This window comes from Cibotium barometz, chromosome 21, assembly GCF_041138505.1.
Source record: "Cibotium barometz isolate CiBa-2024 chromosome 21, ASM4113850v1, whole genome shotgun sequence".
Lineage (NCBI taxonomy): Eukaryota > Viridiplantae > Streptophyta > Polypodiopsida > Cyatheales > Cibotiaceae > Cibotium > Cibotium barometz.
The window spans coordinates 55,010,499-55,030,453 of NC_141066.1; the positions used below are offsets into that span (position 1 = coordinate 55,010,499).

Sequence of the window (19,955 nt, forward strand, 5' to 3'; positions counted from 1 at the left end):
CTCTCTCTCTCTCTCTCTCTCTCTCTCTCTCTCTCAAAACAGCTCTCTTTGTCCAAAAATAAGCTGGCATGTGGTTAGAGTTTGAAATTTGAAATAAAGCTACCACTTAACTGACACTGTCCAAAGCCTAGAATACCTAGAAAAGAAAACAGGTCTAAAAAAGTTGCCACGTGGAGGGGGGTGTTAGTCGGATAAGATATATAGAGCAGACTTTTTGAAATTTTAGTTTATGTAGGTGAACATTGTGAACTTAGAAGGTTGGAAAAAAATCTAAAATGCATTTTTAAGAGGCTTTATCCAGAAGGGCATACGAAAAAAAGAGCTCTTCTTTAATGAAGGTATTTTTAATCTAAGGGCTCTCTAAGCGCTTTAAAAAAAAGATAGAGGTATTTTTTACATAGTTTGGGGGCTGGAAGGGCAACTTGCAAAACTAGACCCGTCTGGACTCTGGAGTTTGGGCCAGTGTTAGAAATAAACATTTTTTCGAACCAGTGAAAAAAAAGGATGAACTTCAAGCCCAACTAAATTTTTATTCAAAAAATTCATAAATTAATCGGTTTTATAACTAAAACTTCAAAAATTTGAAGCTTCACCAACGATTGCTAGCTCATCTGGTAGAGTTGTTGGTCTCTATTCCCAAGGTCTTGTGTTCAAGTCTTGGGGGCCTCGTTACGTACCTACCCTTGATGGGTTGATTATAAGCATGTACGATGGGTTCGCCAGCCCTCATCCCGGTGGGGCCGCCTCCACCTCACGGAGGCTGGGTGTGTTCCTAAAATTTCCTGTACCTTGAAAAAAATAAAATAAAATTTGAAGCTTTAAATTCAAGGCTAAGAAAAATTATAACTGGCGTCTACGAAACTCAAATCTTTGAATAAAGCACATTCCTCCATGACTCATCAAGCACGATACTGTGATGATGACTCATAACTGTGATGGCAACTGGACGGCGGGAGGAGGATTTTCTTTTTCTCGCCGCGTGGACCCTACTTAATCACGCACGCTCAGTTGGTTTTTTGTAGCATCCTTTTAAACTACCTAAGCCCGGTCTGCACTACCTAAGCCTGTTCGCAACGATCTTCTCTTTAGAGTCCTGTTATACGGTGCCGAAGTAAGAGCCGAGCCGAGCCGAGCCCGAGCGTCCAGAAGCCACCAAGTCGCATGGAGTTTGATTTCGGGATACTAGAACTGCTGGGGATTCCTCGCGGGGCATTCGGGGCCTGCTGCACAAGCCTCATGCACGATGATGAGGATAGCGGTGATGGTTATAGTGTGGGATTCGACAAAGAACGAGTACTGGAGATTCACTCGAGAGGTCTTGAGCGGGCTCAAAGAACGAAAACGCCTCTGGCATCTTCGTGTTCCTCTGCCTTGGAGGAGCTCCGTCCCATGCTTAAACTTGAAGAACTCCAGGTAGGGCAGCGTTGTCAAGGAAGAGCCCTATATGGGACCCTTTGCGTTGATGCCTTCCCTGTGAACGGGAAGGTCATGACCTGCGTGGAGGATGAAGCAGGAAATGTGGCAAGGGTTTCCATTAAAAACAGCAATGCCAACTCCTCCCCCTACTCCACCTGCAAGCAGGAGCTCTTTCCAAAGGGGTCCAAGGTGGCCATCAAGGAGCCATTCTTGAAATGGAGAGACGGGCTTCTGCTCGTGCGAGTGGTTCAATCCACTGATGTGGTTAAGCTGGAGAGCAAAAGCCTCTCTAACGAGATTCTATTCTTAGCAGAGCTAACAGAGATGGGCAGCAAGGGGAACCGTTGCTTTTCTGCCAAGGACTGGGAAGGAGCAATCTCTTGGTAAGCAAGTGCATTGAAGTAGGAGAATCTATGGACCTTCAGAAGGAGATGGGGCGGCAGGTTACCCATGCCCTCATGCTGGCTTACTCCAACCGCTCTGAAGCGTCAATGAAGCTTGAAAGCTATGGTAGGGTTCTGGCCGACTGTGATGAAGCTTTGCGGCTGGACCCAGGCCATGTGAAGAACATGTTCCGCAAGGGGAGAGCCCTCCACCAGCTCCAACGTTACGAAGAAGTTGCGTTTGCTTTGGGGGAGCCCTGCAGAAGGACCCAGGAAACAAGGAAGTCGAGCTTGCCCTTGAGAACAGCAAATGGTGCTGTGGTAGTGGGCAGGAGGGGTATGGCGTCGATATCTCCGCCTTTCTGTTGGGTGGATGCTTGAGTCAAGATGCCCCTAAGTGCCATGAGTTTGTCGGCCCTGTTGTGATCAAGAAATCAATGGCATGCCATGGTCGTGGGTTGTTCGTTTGCCAAAATGTCAAAGCGGGGGATTTGTTGCTGGTTAGCAATGCCATTGCAATGTCTAATGCGACGCTGCCTGGTGAACTTTGTTGCCATAGGGATTTCAGAACTAGCAAAGTGAGCGGTGCGGCCCAGGAAGCACTTGCAACGAAGCTGGTGGCTCTAGCAAGGTCCTCACCTCTGCTGGTGCATCAGCTTCAGAGCCTCTGCGGCGGTCCCCCTGCAAACAAGGCGGAAGCGCTGGAGGTTCCTCCTATGGAACTGTCCCATCCCAACAGTAAATGGGCGCGCCGTGCTGTAGAGTCGAGTACAGATGGAATCAGCTTGGATTGTATGCGCGAGAAAGTGGAGCACAATTGCACAATGCAGAATCAGATAAAGTTGGTGGGACAGAAACGCACTACATGAAGTATTATTCTAGTTCGAACATGAAGAGTGAGCTTGAGAGTCCACAAGACTGGTGCGATGTCACAATGGTGGAGGTATGCTAGTATGTTCATCTTTAGGACGTTTTTGAGCTCGATTGTTGTCATTCTTCTATCAACATGGTTGTGCTCTTATGTATCAGATGTCGTGGCAGCCCAGTGGCATCGATTTTGGATATTATGCAATGGCATGCATGATGTTCTTGATTGAGGGAGGATTACACATCAAGACTCAAGAGGGCAAAGAAATGGGTAAGCTTTGAAGCCTCTAATTTGTTAGAATGAATTCATAGAATGTCTAAGTGATAGAATGTCTTGGTGTAGCTTCCTAGGGCTTGGTTTACACGTGGACATGGAGATCATGAAAATCTCCTTCAATGGATTCATGGCCTTTTTAGTAGCATGGAGCTTTGATGTTTATCTTCTTCTTAGCATGGAGGTGGACTATATGCCCTTTTTCTAAGCATGGAGCTTTGATGTTTATCTTCTTCTTAGCATGGAGGTGGACTATATGCCCTTTTTCTAAGCATGGAGCTTTGATGTTTTTCTTTTCCTTAGCATGGAGCTGGACTATATACCTTTTTCTTAGCGATGTTTTTCTTTTCCTTAGCATGGAGCTGGACTATATACCTTTTTCTTAGCATGGAGCTAGACTACATACCTTTTTCTTAGCATGGATTTTCAATGTCTATCTTTTTGGTTGGGCTTCGCAAAGTCCGGTTGTTTTGCTGCAATATGAAAGAGAAGTGTTTGATCGATAAGCTTCTTTAATGGCGTGAATGGATTCAATGATATAAGTCTTTAGTGAATGATTTCAAATGTGTAAGTTTTAATGATTTCAATGTGTGTGTGAAGTGGTATTAAGAAAGCTAAAGTTATTATTAGTGAGATATTGTCTTGAAGACTTGCAATGGCCTATGTTGAACCTCTTTGATCTCCTTGCTCGAAACGGGTTTCAAACGTTGTGAACATGTTTGTAGTGGAAAAAATAGGTTAAAAGTATTACGAGTAACCATGCCTTTTAAGGGTGAAACTATGATGCTATACAAATTTGAAGGCAAATTTTGGTCCAATTTTTGTCACTCGAGACATGTATATATATGGGAAACTTTTTTAGAAGCACTCACCACGATTCTAACCTTATCATGCTAAGGTGGATCATGCCATTTTCATTAGAGAGACCTTTCACATATAGTACAATAATATTAGAAGATTAATTTTATAACATTGCCTCTCAAGACCAAGTAATCCTATATGAAGTCTGCTTCCCTGCATGAAGTCTGTTATAGAAATCTCGGGCTACCCGAGATACTATCACAGCTCATTAGAGGGCAAACACCTGATGTCGTTCATTGGAAATTTTGTGATAGTAATCTCGGGCCACCCGAGATTACTAGCACAGTGCTATATTGGAGGGAAAACACCTGATACCATTCCTTGGAAAGTCTATGATAGTAATCTCGGGCCACTCGAGATTACTAGCACACAGTGCTATGTTGGAGGGCAAACACCTGATGCTGTTCCCAAGAACCTCTGTGATAGTAATCTTCAGCCACTCAAGATTACTAGCACAGTTCTATATTGGAGGGAAAACTCTCGAGAGCCATTTGCAAACTCTGTGATAGTAATCTCGAGCCACCTAACATTACTAGCATAGGCCGAGATTACTATGTTGGCAAGGCAACTCTCGAGTCTCGAGCTCTCTATGGAAAGCAAACTCAGATTAGTGGGCACTCAAGATTACTCGCATAGTCCAAGATTACTGTATTGTGTTGGGAGAGATCATCGACTTGGCTAAAATGCCTTCATGTAATGTCATGGTTTTATTGTAGTAATCCATGACATTATTTATTAATCAACCACACTTATGCACATATTGGTGGGCTCAAAAACTTGTTAATAATCCTCAGGATACAAAGTTTAATTGAACATATCACACATCAAACAAAGTTGAATGAATATGTTGTGTGTACATAAGGATCATCGTCACTTGGGATGCCAAGATATTGTGAAGGTGAGCTCCATTTGGAATAGTTAGAGTGAAACACCGCTCCTCATCCTCCGAGCTACCATACTCATAAGACATTCGTCTACAATAAAAGCTATTAGAGTCACTACAGACTTGGACCTCCTTGCTCAAGAGACTTGCCTCAAGCGCATGCCTCATGGTCAAAGGAAGTAGTGCATGGCAGACATGACATGATATGGAAATTTTAGGATCCACCATTAAGGTTTTGGTGCAACAATGTGGGAACCAATGTGAGGCATTTTTTCAAGACGCACACGATGATGCTTTTTCTTTAGAACACCGGTTTGGCGTGTCTCCTTGTTGGGTTCCTGAGTTGTGTCTTGTCCATCCATGGGTTGGGGCTCTTCTACTTGTGGCCTTTGTGGTGCACCATGACCAACAAGCTAGGTTTAGGTGAGGTGGGCTTGAATTTTTTGCACACTGCCTTGAGTTGGCATGTTGATTTGATGCGGAGCCACCAACGATGAAAGAGTGTCTCTTGAAAGCTTTAATTGTTGTAAAGATGAGTTTCACTTTGTTGGGACCTTTATCTGCCATTTCATACGAGATGTTAGAAAGGATGTTGAAGAGCTCTTGTATGCAAAGGGATATCTCCTCTTCAACCATTAACACAACGAGTCATGAAAAACAACAAAAAAGTTGTGCAAACAACTTAACTCCATTTTTGAAAAAAAACCCCAAAATTTTTACATTTTTTTCAAATTTATGGAGACAAAAAACACACTTTCATGTCAAACATTAAAAAAAACACTATTTGAAAAAAGAATGCATAAAACATTACTTACATTTTACTCTAAACCCAAAAACGTCTAATTGAAAAAAGAATTACAAAAGAGAAGAAACCCTTCCAATCAACTATTGGACCTTTTGCTTAAAAATATCAATTATTTTCTGGTGTAAGTGTCAAGAAGTTTTTTAACGCAAATCCATACACAATAATTTCTATATCATGCAAATTAAGCATGTCCACATGTCAACAAATTTCACTCTTCTTTCCTTTTTGTTTTGTTTAAGCATCTCTGGAATCCAAATTTTATTGTTGAAATACTAGATCATGAAAAAATTTTCGTTGTTGACGAAATTTATTTCCATTAAAGTATTTTATTTCCACCAACGGAATTTTTTGACAAAATTTTTTCCGTCACATTGGAAATTTTCGACGGAATTTTTCAACGAATTTTTTTGGACGATGGACTAAATTTTTTGTCCAATAGAAGTGAAATTTTCGTTCATTATGGACCAAAATTTCTCTTTTTTCGGATGAAAATCTCACTCTTACGATAGAAACGTCAGTGTGTCCAAAATTTTAGATTCTAGAATCCATTTTGTTAACAAAGTGGATTCTAGAATCCATTTTGTTAACAAATTTTAGATTCTAGAATCTATTTTGTTAACAAAGTGGATTCTGGAATCTAATTTTTCATCAATTTTTCAAAACGACAGCTGTTGTCATTTTCATGGCTCAAAATCTAACTGTTATAAACTAAAACTGTGTTTTTGCAAAGATGATAACTCTAAATCGAACTGTTAGATCAAAATAAAGTAAACTGATAAATTGTAGCACTCACTAAAATTTGATCATTTGGATCGTTGGTTTTCTATTTGAATCTAGAGAAATCGTTTCTTTCAATAAGTCTCTTCTATGGCCATGGACTCCATATACCCACTTATCTTAACATCAAATATATGCCCTAATTCAATGATTAGATGAAGTGCAATGATTGGGATAAAGTTAGTTAAATTTTTGGATAAGAAAAAGTATATTTTTGTAATTCTAAGTAAAGAATGTATTATACATTACATAGACATGCGTGAATTATTAGTAGTTTTAAAGAATATTAGATCTTGTATTGACCTTATTTTTTCCATTTTGCTATTTGACATGAAAAGTGGAAATTTTTTCACCTTTAAATTAGCAATATGTAAAATTTTTAAAAGAAGTTTAAAACTATATTTATTTTGTAAAATTTTTAAAAAACACTCTTCCATGTCTCTAAAAGAGTGTAAAATTGATCAATATTTAGAACTAGTAAAAAATCAAGATAGCTTGTTGCAAACGACAACTCATGACTTGTTGTCATTTTTCATGACTCATTATTCATTGGGTTTACATTCCATGGGCTCATCAATTATAAACCGATTGTAGTGAACTAGAAAAAAAACCAATTGTGATTCCCACTAAACCTATCAAGTTTATGGTGTCTCTCTAAGATAGGTTTGAAATTCGAGCTATTGTTTTTTTTTTCACAAGTGAGCATCACCAAAGTAGTTAAGAAATCATTGCATTCGAAATTCAAGTACTCTCATGTCAGGCATTCATAACTTTTTCTCAAAGATTTATTTATGATGCAACATCACAAAAGCAACAAGGAGAACTTGGGCATGCATTCGCATGCTCAACCTTCTCTTTTCTCTTGCGAGGGTTCCAAAGGGCCAGACCTATCTCCCCTTTCCTCTTGCGAGGACCCAAGTGCTGTGGGTTGATTACTATTCTATTTTTCTCTCTGGCTCTTATTTGTTTTTCCCCTTTAAAACAAAACAAAAAACATTTTGTTTAATATAATTCTACTCTCTCTCTCTCTCTCTCTCTCTCTCTCTCTCAATCTCTCTCTAACTCACTCTCTTTATCTTTATCTAACTCAATCTCAACTCTTTATAATTCTCTCTACCTCACTCTCTCTCTCTCTCTTTAACTCTCTCAAGCTCTCTAACTCTCTGTTTCACTCCAACTAGTCAACCCTCTCTCTAACTCTTTGTAACACACACTCTCTCTCTAACACTCACTCTCTAACTCTCTCTAACACTCGCTCTCGCTCTCGCTCTCTCTCTCTCTCTCTCTCTCTCTCTCTCTCTAGCTCTCCCTAGCTCTCTTTTTAACTCTCTCCCTAGCTCTCTCTAGCTCTCTTTTTAACTCTCCCTCCCTCCCTCCCTCCCTCCCTCTCTCTCTCTCTCTCTCTCTCTCTCTCTCTCTCTCTCTCAATGTCTGACTCTCTAACTCCCAAATAATATATATATATATATATATATATATATATATATAAAATTAGTAGTATATATATATATATAAAATTATTAGTATATATAATTATATATATATATATATATATATATATATATATATATATATATATAATTAGTAGTATAGCATTATACTATAGAAGAGTTGTAGTATAGGAGAGAATCTAACTCTCTCTCTCTCTCTACCTCTCTCCATAACTCTCTCTCTCTCTCTCTAACTCTCTTAATCTCTTTAACTCTCTCAATCTCTCAAACTTCCTTTATTTATTTCTCTAACTTGTTAACTCTCTCTCTCTCTCTCTCTCTCTCTCTAACTCTTTCTCTTTCTCTAGAACTCTCTCTTATTTGGAGCCTCGTGTACATGTGTGTCTATCACTGTTTGTGTACCTGTATGTGTGTGTGAATAGTCTCTAAATGAAGAGATGCAGAGGGGAAGAGAGCTTGAGCTCTTGCAAGCACTCACACACACTCACAAAACCCTAATAGAGAACACACAAGGTGAGAGGCTGAAAATCTTCTTCTTCTCTACTCAACACTCAACACACCATATACAAGAATAAGAGTACACATAATATGAAAGGTACTCAACCAATACATACACGGGTTCTCTATAGTGTGAACCCGACTAAATGAGCTGGCGCTATAACTATGCCAGTCTCTAGAATGGCTGTCACACAGCCTGTCATCCCACTGGCCGCATATCTCCCATGATCTCACCAACCATGCCAGTGGTGTAAGTGTGGGGCCTATCCCCCAGGCGGGTCATCAGTGTCCACCGCCTCACTAGACGAGCTCGATATCTCAACACTCCCCCTCGAGCTCAACTCCATCTCATGTACACCAAGTGAAGCCCTGAATCTGCAGAGCTTCTCTGTACCCATGCTTTGGTAAAGATGTCAGCTATCTGATCCTCTGTGCTGACATAAACAAGGTCAAGGTCTCCTGCCAAGACCTTCTCTCTGACGAAGTGGTAGTGGACTTCTATGTGCTTCGTACGAGCATGAAAGACTGGGTTCCTGGCCAACTGTATACTGCTAATGTTGTCACAGAAAATGACAACTTGTCTATCCACTGATAGACCCAAATCTGCAAGTAGCTTTCTCAACCAAGCTACCTCACATGCTGCCATAGCAGCTCCTCTGTACTCGGCCTCTGTACTCGATAGAGCAACCGTAGGTTGCTTCTTGCTGCTCCAAGTCACAGCAGCACTCCCCAAAGAAAACATGAATCCACTGGTAGATCTTCTGTCTGAGATACTACCAGCCCAATCAGCATCTGTGTACCCATGTACACATATCTCTGTCCCAGTCTCATAGAATAGTTCACAATGTAAAGTAGACTTCACATACCTCAGTATGCATCTCACTGCATCCAAATGCGGTTTCCGTGGAACCTGCATAAACTGACTCACCAACCCAACGGCATAGCTCAAATCTGGTCTGGTGATCGTCATGTAGATCAAACTTCCTACTATGCTCCTGTACATAGTAGGATCCTCCAAGATCTCTCCTGAATCTGCACTCAACTTACCATTCTGATCCAATGGCACAGAAATAGGCTTACAGCCTGTCATACCATACTTGGACAACATGTCCAAGCCATACTGTCTTTGCAGTAATCCAATACCATGTGGTGACCTAATCACCTCAATGCCCAAGAAATATCTGAGCTCCCCCAGATCCTTCATCTCGAACTTCTGTCTAAGCAAGATCTTTACATCAAAGATCTCTGCATCATGGTCCCCCGTAATGATCAAGTCATCTACATAGATGACAACAAGCACAACCCCTCTATCACCATGTCTCACATACAATGAGAAATCTGCATTGGCTACATGAAAGCCAATAGTGACAAGATATTCAGAAATCTTGTCGGACCATGCTCTTGGTGCTTGCTTTAAGCCATACAAGGCTTTCTTCAACCTGCAAACATGCTCGGGGTGACCCACATCCTCATAACCAGGTGGCTGCAACATATACACCTCTTCTTGCAAATCCCCATGCAAGAATGCATTCTTTACATCCATCTGATGTAAAGACCATTGCTTTGACGCAGCCACTGCTATCACAACTCTCACCGTTGCCATCTTGGCAACTGGGCTGAAAGTTTCCTCATAATCAATCCCATATGTCTGCGCATATCCTTTGGCTACCAATCTAGCCTTGTACTTGTTTATGCTTCCATCACTGTTATGTTTAACTTTGTACACCCACTTGCATCCAATGGCTTTCTTGCCTTCAGGCAATTGCACTAAGTCCCAAGTTTCATTTCCATATAGTGCATCCATCTCCTCATCCATAGCTTTCTCCCCATCAATGCATGTGGGCTCAACAACCTGCACAACCTTTGCCATATATGCATAGTGATTTTTCATTCATGGCTTCCATAGCCTTCTTTACACCAGGTGTTCTCATAGCTGGGATCCCAAGCTCCTCATCAAGGCTCATATCTGAGCCACTAGACTCTCCATCAACATGAGAATGCCCTGCAGAAATGTCAGGCATACCAAGGGGCTCAACCACTTTCTCTTTTCCTTTACGTGATGTAGTAATCACATTTGCACGACTGGTATTATGACGTAGCCTGCCACTCCATGGTCTATCAACAGACCCACTAGATGAGGACTCTCCTGGTCCACTCAAAGACTGTGATTGCTGACCTGCATTCTGTGCAACCACACTTCCACTCACATCAGCCCCAACAGCTTCTTTTTCAGCAGCATACCAGCTGCTCATCTCATCAAAGACAACATCCCTGCTTACCCTCAACTCACGTGTAGCAGGGTTATAACACCTGTATCCCTTTTCCTCAAGGGAATATCCAATAAACACACATTTTTCAGCTTTCGGATCCAGCTTGGTTCTCAGCTCATCTGGCACATGCACATATGCAATGCATCCAAAGACTTTCAGATGAGACAAATCTGGTTTCCTGCCAGTAAACCTCTCCTCTAGAGTTACATCATGTATGGCTGCAGTTGGAGTCCTGTTCATGATGTATACTGCTGTAGAAACAGCCTCAGCCCAATAGCAATGCGGCATATTCTTCTCTTCCATCAATGCCCGCGCAATCTCAGCAATGTGCCTGTTTTTCCGCTCAGCAACTCCATTTTGCTGTGGAGTGTATCTGCATGTAAACTGTCTCCGAATACCATTCTTCTTCAAAAATTCAGAGAACTCATTGGAGAAGTACTCTCCCCCTCCATCTGACCTTAGGCACTTTACATATTTCCCTGTTTGCTTTTCAACCAAAACTCTGAAATTCTGAAAGTGAGTGAACACCTCACTCTTCTCCTTCATGAAATATACCCACACTTTCCTTGTGTGGTCATCAATGAAAGTCACATAATACCTGCAGCCTCCCATAGATATGGTCTTCGTAGGACCCCATACATCTGAATGCACAACATCTAGTGCATTTCTACTCACATATCTGTTACGTGGAAACACATGCTTTGTTTGCTTCCCAAATTGGCATGCTTCACATATTTTCTGCATACCTTCCACTTTAAATTTTGGCAGCCCTGTCACAATTCCTTTTGTCTGCATAGACTTCAATCTCTGCACATTTACATGTCCAATTCTTTTATGCCATATGTCTGTGTCTGCAACAACTCGTGAACCATTTGCAAACATCGCAGCACTCATCTCAGGCATGTCTACATCCAACGTAAACATTCTGCCCACTCTGTTGCCTTTTGCAACCAACCTGCACTTGTCTTTAAAGTCTTCGACATAACACCCATCAGGGTTAAACCTAACCTGCAAACCCTGCTCAATCATCTGGCCAACTGAAACCAGATTCTTTGTTATGTTTGGTACATGAAGTACATCTGCAAGGTACTTCACTTTGCCATTCTGCATAGACAATGGCACATCTCCAATGTGGGCAATTGGATGAGCAGTGTCGTCCCCTGTTTCCACAAAACCTGGTCTTTCTGGGTTTTTCATCTCCTTGAACCACTCCCCATGACTCGTCATGTGGTTCGAAGCGCCTGAATCCACATACCATACATTATCTTTTTGTGCTGCATCAACATTTTCAGACATGGCATTCACGACATGCTGCATAACAAACAACCTCTCATTATCCTCATTATTTCTGCTTGAGGATGCATAGTTGTTTTGCTGCACTTTCCCATTTTGCACGTCAGCTTGCTTTTTATAACATTCTGCCTGCACATGTCCAGGCTTACCACAATAATAGCATTCACGTGCATCATTATATTGCCTTTGCCAATTTCCACGACCTCTTTGACTCCCCCTGCCTCTGAATTTGCCTCTTCCACCTGCGTGTTGTTGTTGTTGTTGTTGATTCTGGGACTGTTGTTGCTGCTGCTGCTGGCCATAATTCTGATTACCTGTTCGGCCACCTCCTTGACCGCGTCCACGGCCTCCTCTACCTCGTCCTCTTCCTGAACTCGTGTAGAAGGCCTGTTGCTCTGAACTATTTTTGCTTTGTGAAGACTGTTGGTCTTCACCCAAGTTCTTCTCTTCGATAATCAGCATAGACACCAAATCTGTAAAGTTGGGAATGTTTTCCCGAGTCTGAATAGACGTCTTAAACGCCTTGTATTGTGGCCCGAGACCACGTAGACAGACTTCCACCTTGTCATCATCATCTACTGACACACCAATAGATGCAAGGGATTCCACAATGCCCTTTATCTTCAACGCATAGTCATTCATAGACATGCTCTTTTTCTCCACAGTATGAAGTTCATTCTTCAACTGTATCTTACGTGCCTTGGTATTTGTTTCATAAAGCTTTACCAAGGTGTCCCACACCTCCTTGGGGGACTTGGCATCCTGAATGTGCCCAATCATGGTGTCCTGTATACTAATGGAAAGCCAATACATTACTTTCCTGGCTCCTTGGTTCCAATCTTTAAACTCTTTCACATCTGCAGCAGCAGTCGGATTTATATCCGGTATCTCCGGTGCCTCTTCATGCTCACCTTCTATGTAGTCCCAATAGCCTTTTCCCATCAGGAAATTTGTCAACCTGAACCTCCAAGCATGGAAGTTATTCTTGTCCAGCTTCTTAGCCACAATCTGTGTTATGCCATCATTAGACATCTTGCCAAACACACAATTTTACCAGAAACTGCACTTTGGTTTTTCTGCACAACTGCTGTATTTTCTGCACAGCGGTACTGTAGTACTCTCAAATTTCACCAACAGTGACGTCAATGTGCATACATACACCCAATGGCAACTGTAGACCTCTTTGCAGCACCCACAGTGTCTGCACAGTCAATCTGTCTTCCTGCAGTTCGTAAAACAGAGTTCTGCAGAGAATCGATGACTTACCCGCAGTGCTCGAAATCGCCTGCTTTCTGAAAAACGGAGGTCCAGACGCGCCCGAAACGCGTTTTCGGCCCAAAAATTTCTATATAGTTGCCCTATAGCTTTACTCCCGCGAAGAAAGCTCCTCAATCAGAGACCGTTTGCCGGTGCCTCCCGTAGAGCTCCCGACAAGGGTGTAGTCACCAACACAATAGGGAAGAGTAGTTGAAGCTCTTACCCTCGTACCGCTTCCTGTGGTTCTCTTGCTTGCAGCTCAGCCCTTAGCAGGAACCAAGCTCTGATACCATGAAAAGATGCAGGGGGGAAGAGAGCTTGAGCTCTTGCAAGCACTCACACACACTCACAAAACCCTAATAGAGAACACACAAGGTGAGAGGCTGAAAATCTTCTTCTTCTCTACTCAACACTCAACACACCATATACAAGAATAAGAGTACACATAATATGAAAGGTACGCAACCAATACATACACGGGTTCTCTATAGTGTGAACCCGACTAAATGAGCTGGCGCTATAACTATGCCAGTCTCTAGAATGGCTGTCACACAGCCTGTCATCCCACTGGCCGCATATCTCCCATGATCTCACCAACCATGCCAGTGGTGTAAGTGTGGGGCCTATCCCCCAGGCGGGTCATCAGTGTCCACCGCCTCACTAGACGAGCTCGATATCTCAACACTAAAGGGGTGTGAACACTCACTTACATGCGTGAATCCACCCTTACGTGGATAAGATATTATGTGTGTGTGAAGTAAGCAGTGATGTCAATGGTCATACCAAGTGTCATTGCCCTAGTGTGTTTGAAAGAGTCAAAAGGCAAGGCACTACAAAAGCATTGTACTTAATGATTTTTCTCACTAATCAAATCATATTTGTATCATGCAATTATATTTCTTTCAAGATTTGTTCTCTCTCTCTCTCTCTCTCTCTCTCTCTCTCTCTCTCTCTCTCTCTCTCTCTCTCTCTCTCTCTCTCTCTCTCTACCACATATGCCGTGATGGAACTCTTCGACCCTCCATAATCTATCTATTGAGAAAACGCATAATTTCATTCATTTTCATTTCCACCATGGGAGGAGCCTCTTATTAGATATTCTTTTGCATCAACCTCTTAATAACCTTATCTCTTAAGGTTTTCATATGTGTAAACTAAGAGGTTGGTGCAAAAGAATATCTAATAAGAGGCTCCTCCCATCTACTGTTATTAGCAAAAACTAAAAAAAGGATATCGAGAAAGAACCCCCCCAATAACGATGGCAAAGCGCCTTTTTGAGGTAGCATTTCCAAGGTACTGAGACTTGGGTCTCAAGTGTTGAAGATCTCAATGAAGATCATGAAGAGTGTGGTGATGATTCCATTGGAGCATATGATGATGACTTTGTTGATGAAGCCGTTGTGAAGCTATTACATGTTGTCTCTATTGTTATTACTCGCCTGGTAATAACAGTAGAGACATCATGTAATAGCTTCACAACGGCTTCATCAACAAAGTCATTATCATATGCTCCAGTGGAATCATTACCACACTCTTCATGCTCTTCATTGAGATCTTCAACACTTGAGACCCAAGTCTCAGTACCTTGGAAATGCTACCACAAAAAGGCGCTTTGCCATTGTGATTGGGGGGATTCTCTCTCTCTCTCTCTCTCTCTCTCTCTCTCTCTCTCTCTCTCTCTACCACATATTCCGTGATGGAACTCTTCGACCCTCCCTAATCTATCTATTGAGAAAACACATATTTTCATTCATTTTCATTTCCACCATGGGAGGAGCCTCTTATTAGATATTCTTTTGCACCAACCTCTTAATAACCTTATCTCTTAAGATTTTCATATGTGTAAACTAAGAGGTTGGTGAAAAAGAATATCTAATAAGAGGCTCCTCCCATCTACTGTTATGAGCAAAAATTACTTTTGTGAGCATGTATTTATGTGGGTTATATTTTTTGCTCACTTTATTTTTCGCAACCATAAGCAAAGTTACATATGATTTGTGTTAGTTGGGAAACTAAGAGATGTTAATTAGGGGGGGAGAAGAGAAGGAAGGATCCGAAGTAACGTAGACATAATCATCAGCAGAAGGAGATTATGTTTCTCAGTTCCTCATCTAATTCATTGAAGCGACATTCATTCCTTACTTTAGACATGGTCTTCACTCCACCATCCTCATTGGCCACTCCCAACATGAATAGTAGGATGCTATGTATCATCCCCTAAATAACATAACCCTGTGGTGGCTGTGTAGGTGACATCATACCAAGTCATGTGGTTTGATGCTCCAGAATTGATGTGTGATGTGTCATCTACTCTCTATGTGAAATGCTGCCCATAACATGTTTGATAGCAAATAAATGATTTGCATTCCCATCATTGCTATACATAATGCATAATTCACATGTTGGACTCTTCCACCACACATGTTATTTTGCTTCTTGTAACAATCTCTCGTCCCTGACTAATCTTACCACAATAGTGACAATAAATCCCATTATGTGTTGTTATTAAGGTTGCTAATGACCTCTTCCTCTAGAGAAAGATCTCCCCCTACCTTGGGAATAGGATCCTTTACTACCTTGTGTACCATATGAAGGTTGAAAATTTTGTTATGGTGTGGCCTATCTATCCAACCACGTCCATCTATACATCCTCTAGATGTAGATCTCCCCTTGCTTCTTGACCTTTATGAGAGTATAATGCATGGTCCTTTACATGCTCATTGCTACTAGTAGATGTGCCAGGTTTAGGGTTTACCTAGTAGGCAAACTATGGAGGGTCGAAGAGTTCCATCATGGTGTATGTAGTGTAGAGAGAGAGAGAGAGAGAGAGAGAGAGAGAGAGAGAGAGAGAGAGAGAGAGAGAGAGAGAGAGAGAGAGAGAGAGAACAAAGCTTTAAAAAGATATATTTACACGATACAAGAATGATTTGATTAGTGAAGAAAATCATTAAGTACAATTCTTTTGTAGGCTATAGAGCCTTATCTTTTGGCTATTTCAAACACACTAGGCAATGACACTTGGCGTGGCCATTGACATCACTGCTTACTTCACACACACATAATATCTTATCCACCTAAGGGTGGGCCTATGCACATAAGCACACTTACACATAAGTGAGTGTTTATACCCCTTTATTACGGATTGTTCACGCACGGTGATTTGGTAAGAAATAACTCTCTTTGTAAAGAATGCCTTTTTGCTTAATTTTTAGCTTAAATCATTGTTTTGTTGTTGCTTATGTGGTTTTTAATGTTCCTAGGGCTTGCACATAGAGTGTTTTAGGCTTTGTTTGCTTCCATTGCATCAAAAAATACATTTTTTAGTGATTTTTAGCTCTCTTTAGAGTTTAACATAGAGCTAAAATCATTCATTTTATTTTATTTGTGTTTTTTGTTTGATTTGTGTTTTTTGTTTGATTTGTATGCATTAGAGTGTTATCAAGCATTAGGAATCCAAGAGGCAAAAAGATTAGGAAATGTATTTTTGGATTAAATCCAATCATGTAATCCAATCATGTAAAAGGTTGAAATTAGTGTTTTTGAGTGTTCTGGGATGCTACTGGCATGCACTTTTTCTAGAAAAATATCTCAAGGTCATTCACGTACGCAAAGCGCCTAAGCAAATCAAGGCAAACGAAAACTTGTTTGACCCAGCTAAGAGTGCGCCAAGTCTCTTGAGGCTGTAATGGGTTGTAAGAAAACCTAAAAAGTTAAAAAAAAACATGTGATGGCTCATTAAGGAGAAATTGACAACGTCAAGATATGGCAACGATAGAGGGATTATGTGGGCTCACACCCAGACTGTACCCAATGGCTGATATCTCGATCCATTGCCCAAATGCAACTCCCAACACTATTTGCCATGCCGACAACAAGCATGTCATTGGGTTTTACACCCCCTGTCACATCAATCCCTCCGAGATTTAGTCCCTTTCCTTGCACTACCACAAGTTCTAAGCGTTTAAGAGGACTAGGTAGCAACTCTTTGCAACCCTAGATGCCCATACCTTGGATATATTGGAGGGTTGCCCAAGCCTATCCACATTAGCACCCACACACGGCCTCCGTGACATACAAAAACACGGCCGTACAGATTTCCAAAATCATTGGCACAATGAAACGATTGATCCTGTTCAATTTATACAAATGTTTGAACCAAGATGCAAAGCCTTTGGAAATCCAAACTACCCCACCAAGGTACATGCGTTGAACCTTTGCTTAGTGGGAAAGGTCAGTCGATGGTTCATCACATTGATGTCGGCAATCAAGATGAACTTCAGGACCTTGCAAATAGCCTTTATTCATGGCTTTTCAAGACAAGGTGATCGGTGGAGTGTAGCAAAAGAACTCTATTCGATTGAACGAAGAACAAAATGAAACCATTAGAGATTTTATCCTTCGGGGATAAAAATCTTAGACTTATGATGTGAGCCCATTAGAGATTTTATCTTTTGGATAAAAATCTTGGATTCATGATGTGAGCCATGGAAGAAACTAAATGATGCTCAATTAAAGAGATGTTTCATGATGGGCATAAAGAATAACAGCTTACACAACTTTATCATTGTATCCAATCTGAAAACATTCGATCACTATTGTAAAGAAGCAATACGTTTAGATGACAACATGATAGAAAATGATAATAGTAGGTCCTACTCAACAACAATTGAAAAGTATCCTACCACAAAAAGGGACATCATCGAAAGCCAAATACTTCAAGGGATTAATGTCGCTTCAATGAATTAGACGAGGAAGTGAGAAGCACAATCTTATTCTGATGATTATGTCTACGTTCCTCTGGATCCTTCCTTCTGTTCTCCCTCCTAATTAATATCTTTTAGTTCCCTAACTAACACAAATCCTATGTAACTTTGCTTATGATTGCCAAAAACAAAGTGAGCAAAAAATATAACCCATATAAATATATGGTCATAAAAATATAAAAATACAATGGCAAAAAACCCCCACCACAATGCGGCGGTGTGACAACGCTTCGCGGGAGGCACGGTGGAATTGCTTCTCAAGGAGTTGTGGAGCTTGGAGACCTCAAGGGTTACGAGTTCGATCATTGAAAAGAACATCACGACAATTGCGGTTCACCAAGTAATCTTCTTATTGGATGTGTTCCAAGGGGGGTTTGGGTGAGCCATAACAAGTGTTGCATGTGTCGTGTATCCCTAAGAATTTGGCATCAATTGGACAAATGGTAGTACAAGGAATACAAGTGAGATTTAATGAGCATGGTTGCTTTGTGGAAGGCTTTAAGAATAGATGTAAGCTCATTGTAAAGGGTCAAAAGGAAGGAAGATTGTTTACTTTGGATTGAAGTATTAGAGAATTGAAGTTACTCATGTTGTCACGCAGTCATGGGATTGTGCTAGACATTGATATGTGGCATAAGAGAATTTGGTATGTGAACATTCAAAAGTTGAAAGCTATGCAAAAAAAGGCATTGTTGTTTTTCGAGACTCAAATATGATGGGAGTTCACATGTATGTGATGCATGTCAATTTGGAAAGCAAGTAAGATTGTCATTTTCCAAGGATGGTCAAATGGAGATTGTGCATAATAGTGATAGTTACGGTCATACACAAATTAAATATTAAACACAATTGGCGGATGCACTAGGTAATATCTTCTAAGAATGATAACTATTTGGTATCTTTAAAATATTCTCTCAAAAAAGATCTCTTTTTAATCATATTTTGAAAAAAACATGATGCTTGCATACAATCATAACTAAAACTACACTAAATTTCTATGTTTTGGGATTGCTAAAATTGACCTAAAAGTGAAAATGCCATTAAAAATACACTTTATAAATTAAAAATTTAGTCAAGGATAATGAAGTGATATAAAATTTCTCTATACTAAACAAATTAATTTATTATTTTAGTTTCTTTTAAACTTATATTGATTATATTTATTGTTTATAAAAATATAATATAATATAAAAATAGTAAATATCTTATTTTATATTTTGATAATATTTATTTATTTTATCATAAATTTATTTTTTTAGTTTTTGTATTTAATATCATAAAAATATTAAAGATAATATATAGATAATGGCTATTGATTTCGAATATTTCTTTAAGCTTTTAAGCTTATCTATTGAGAGAATTAAGCAATCATAGATTGATGGTATGTAGCATCTTTTTAATCTTTTCATAGTATGATGGTAATATTTAACATAGTAATTACATCATAAAGTTTAATTTTGTAAGAAAATGATATTTTTAAGTGTTGCTTTCTTAGTTTTTAGTATATTAAAATTTTCATAATAAAACTATCAATATATTTTATATGATATCACCAAGTAATAATTAATGATTCTACAAGATCTTATTATTAGATTAGTGTATTTGTGTAATTATAATACAATGTTTATTTTTTTGAATTGATATGATAAATTTTTATGAATGATGATTTAATACAAAATGGTCACATAAATAAATCCATAAAATTATTTTATAATTGAATATTCTTATTAGAGTCCAATTCATTTGTTGTGTAACATATAATGGTTTGCAACCATAAGGCTTTGTGGTATTAGTTTCTTTATTGTAAATTTATTGTGTGTGATTTTTCTTTGTGATTTAAAAACTCATTTTTAATAAGATATATACTACATTTATAAAGTTTTCAAGTACATCAATATGTATATAAATTAAAATATGTATATAATCATGTAAGTTTTATAAATGTGACATTATGTAAACTTTTTTTTTAAACAAAATAGATTTTGTTGTTATTGTTATTGTTATTGTTATTTTGTGTGTGTGTGTGTGTGTGTGTGTGTGTGTGTGTGTGTGTGTGTGTTCAATATAATGATGCTTGTATGTATGTCTTTATATTTAGTCTATATATATATATATTAAAATCAATGTAATAGAGTATATATTATAATTAAAAATTTT

At 39.7% G+C, this 19,955-nt stretch overlaps 1 protein-coding gene across 2 annotated transcripts; it reads left to right on the forward strand.

Annotated features, from left to right (window-relative positions):
- The first annotated feature begins 1,077 nt into the window (after nucleotides 1-1,077).
- Nucleotides 1,078-3,301, forward strand: LOC147627382 (uncharacterized). 2 transcript variants are annotated; one of them, XM_086816203.1, is made up of 3 exons: nucleotides 1,078-2,742; nucleotides 2,829-2,937; nucleotides 3,010-3,301. In XM_086816203.1, the coding sequence occupies exons 1-3, from the start codon at nucleotides 2,542-2,544 to the stop codon at nucleotides 3,015-3,017; spliced, it is 318 nt and encodes a 105-aa protein (XP_086672329.1). In that variant the 5' UTR covers nucleotides 1,078-2,541; the 3' UTR covers nucleotides 3,018-3,301. Both variants share the same exon structure in this region; 1 of them encodes a protein (XP_086672329.1).
- The last annotated feature ends 16,654 nt before the right edge of the window (nucleotides 3,302-19,955 follow it).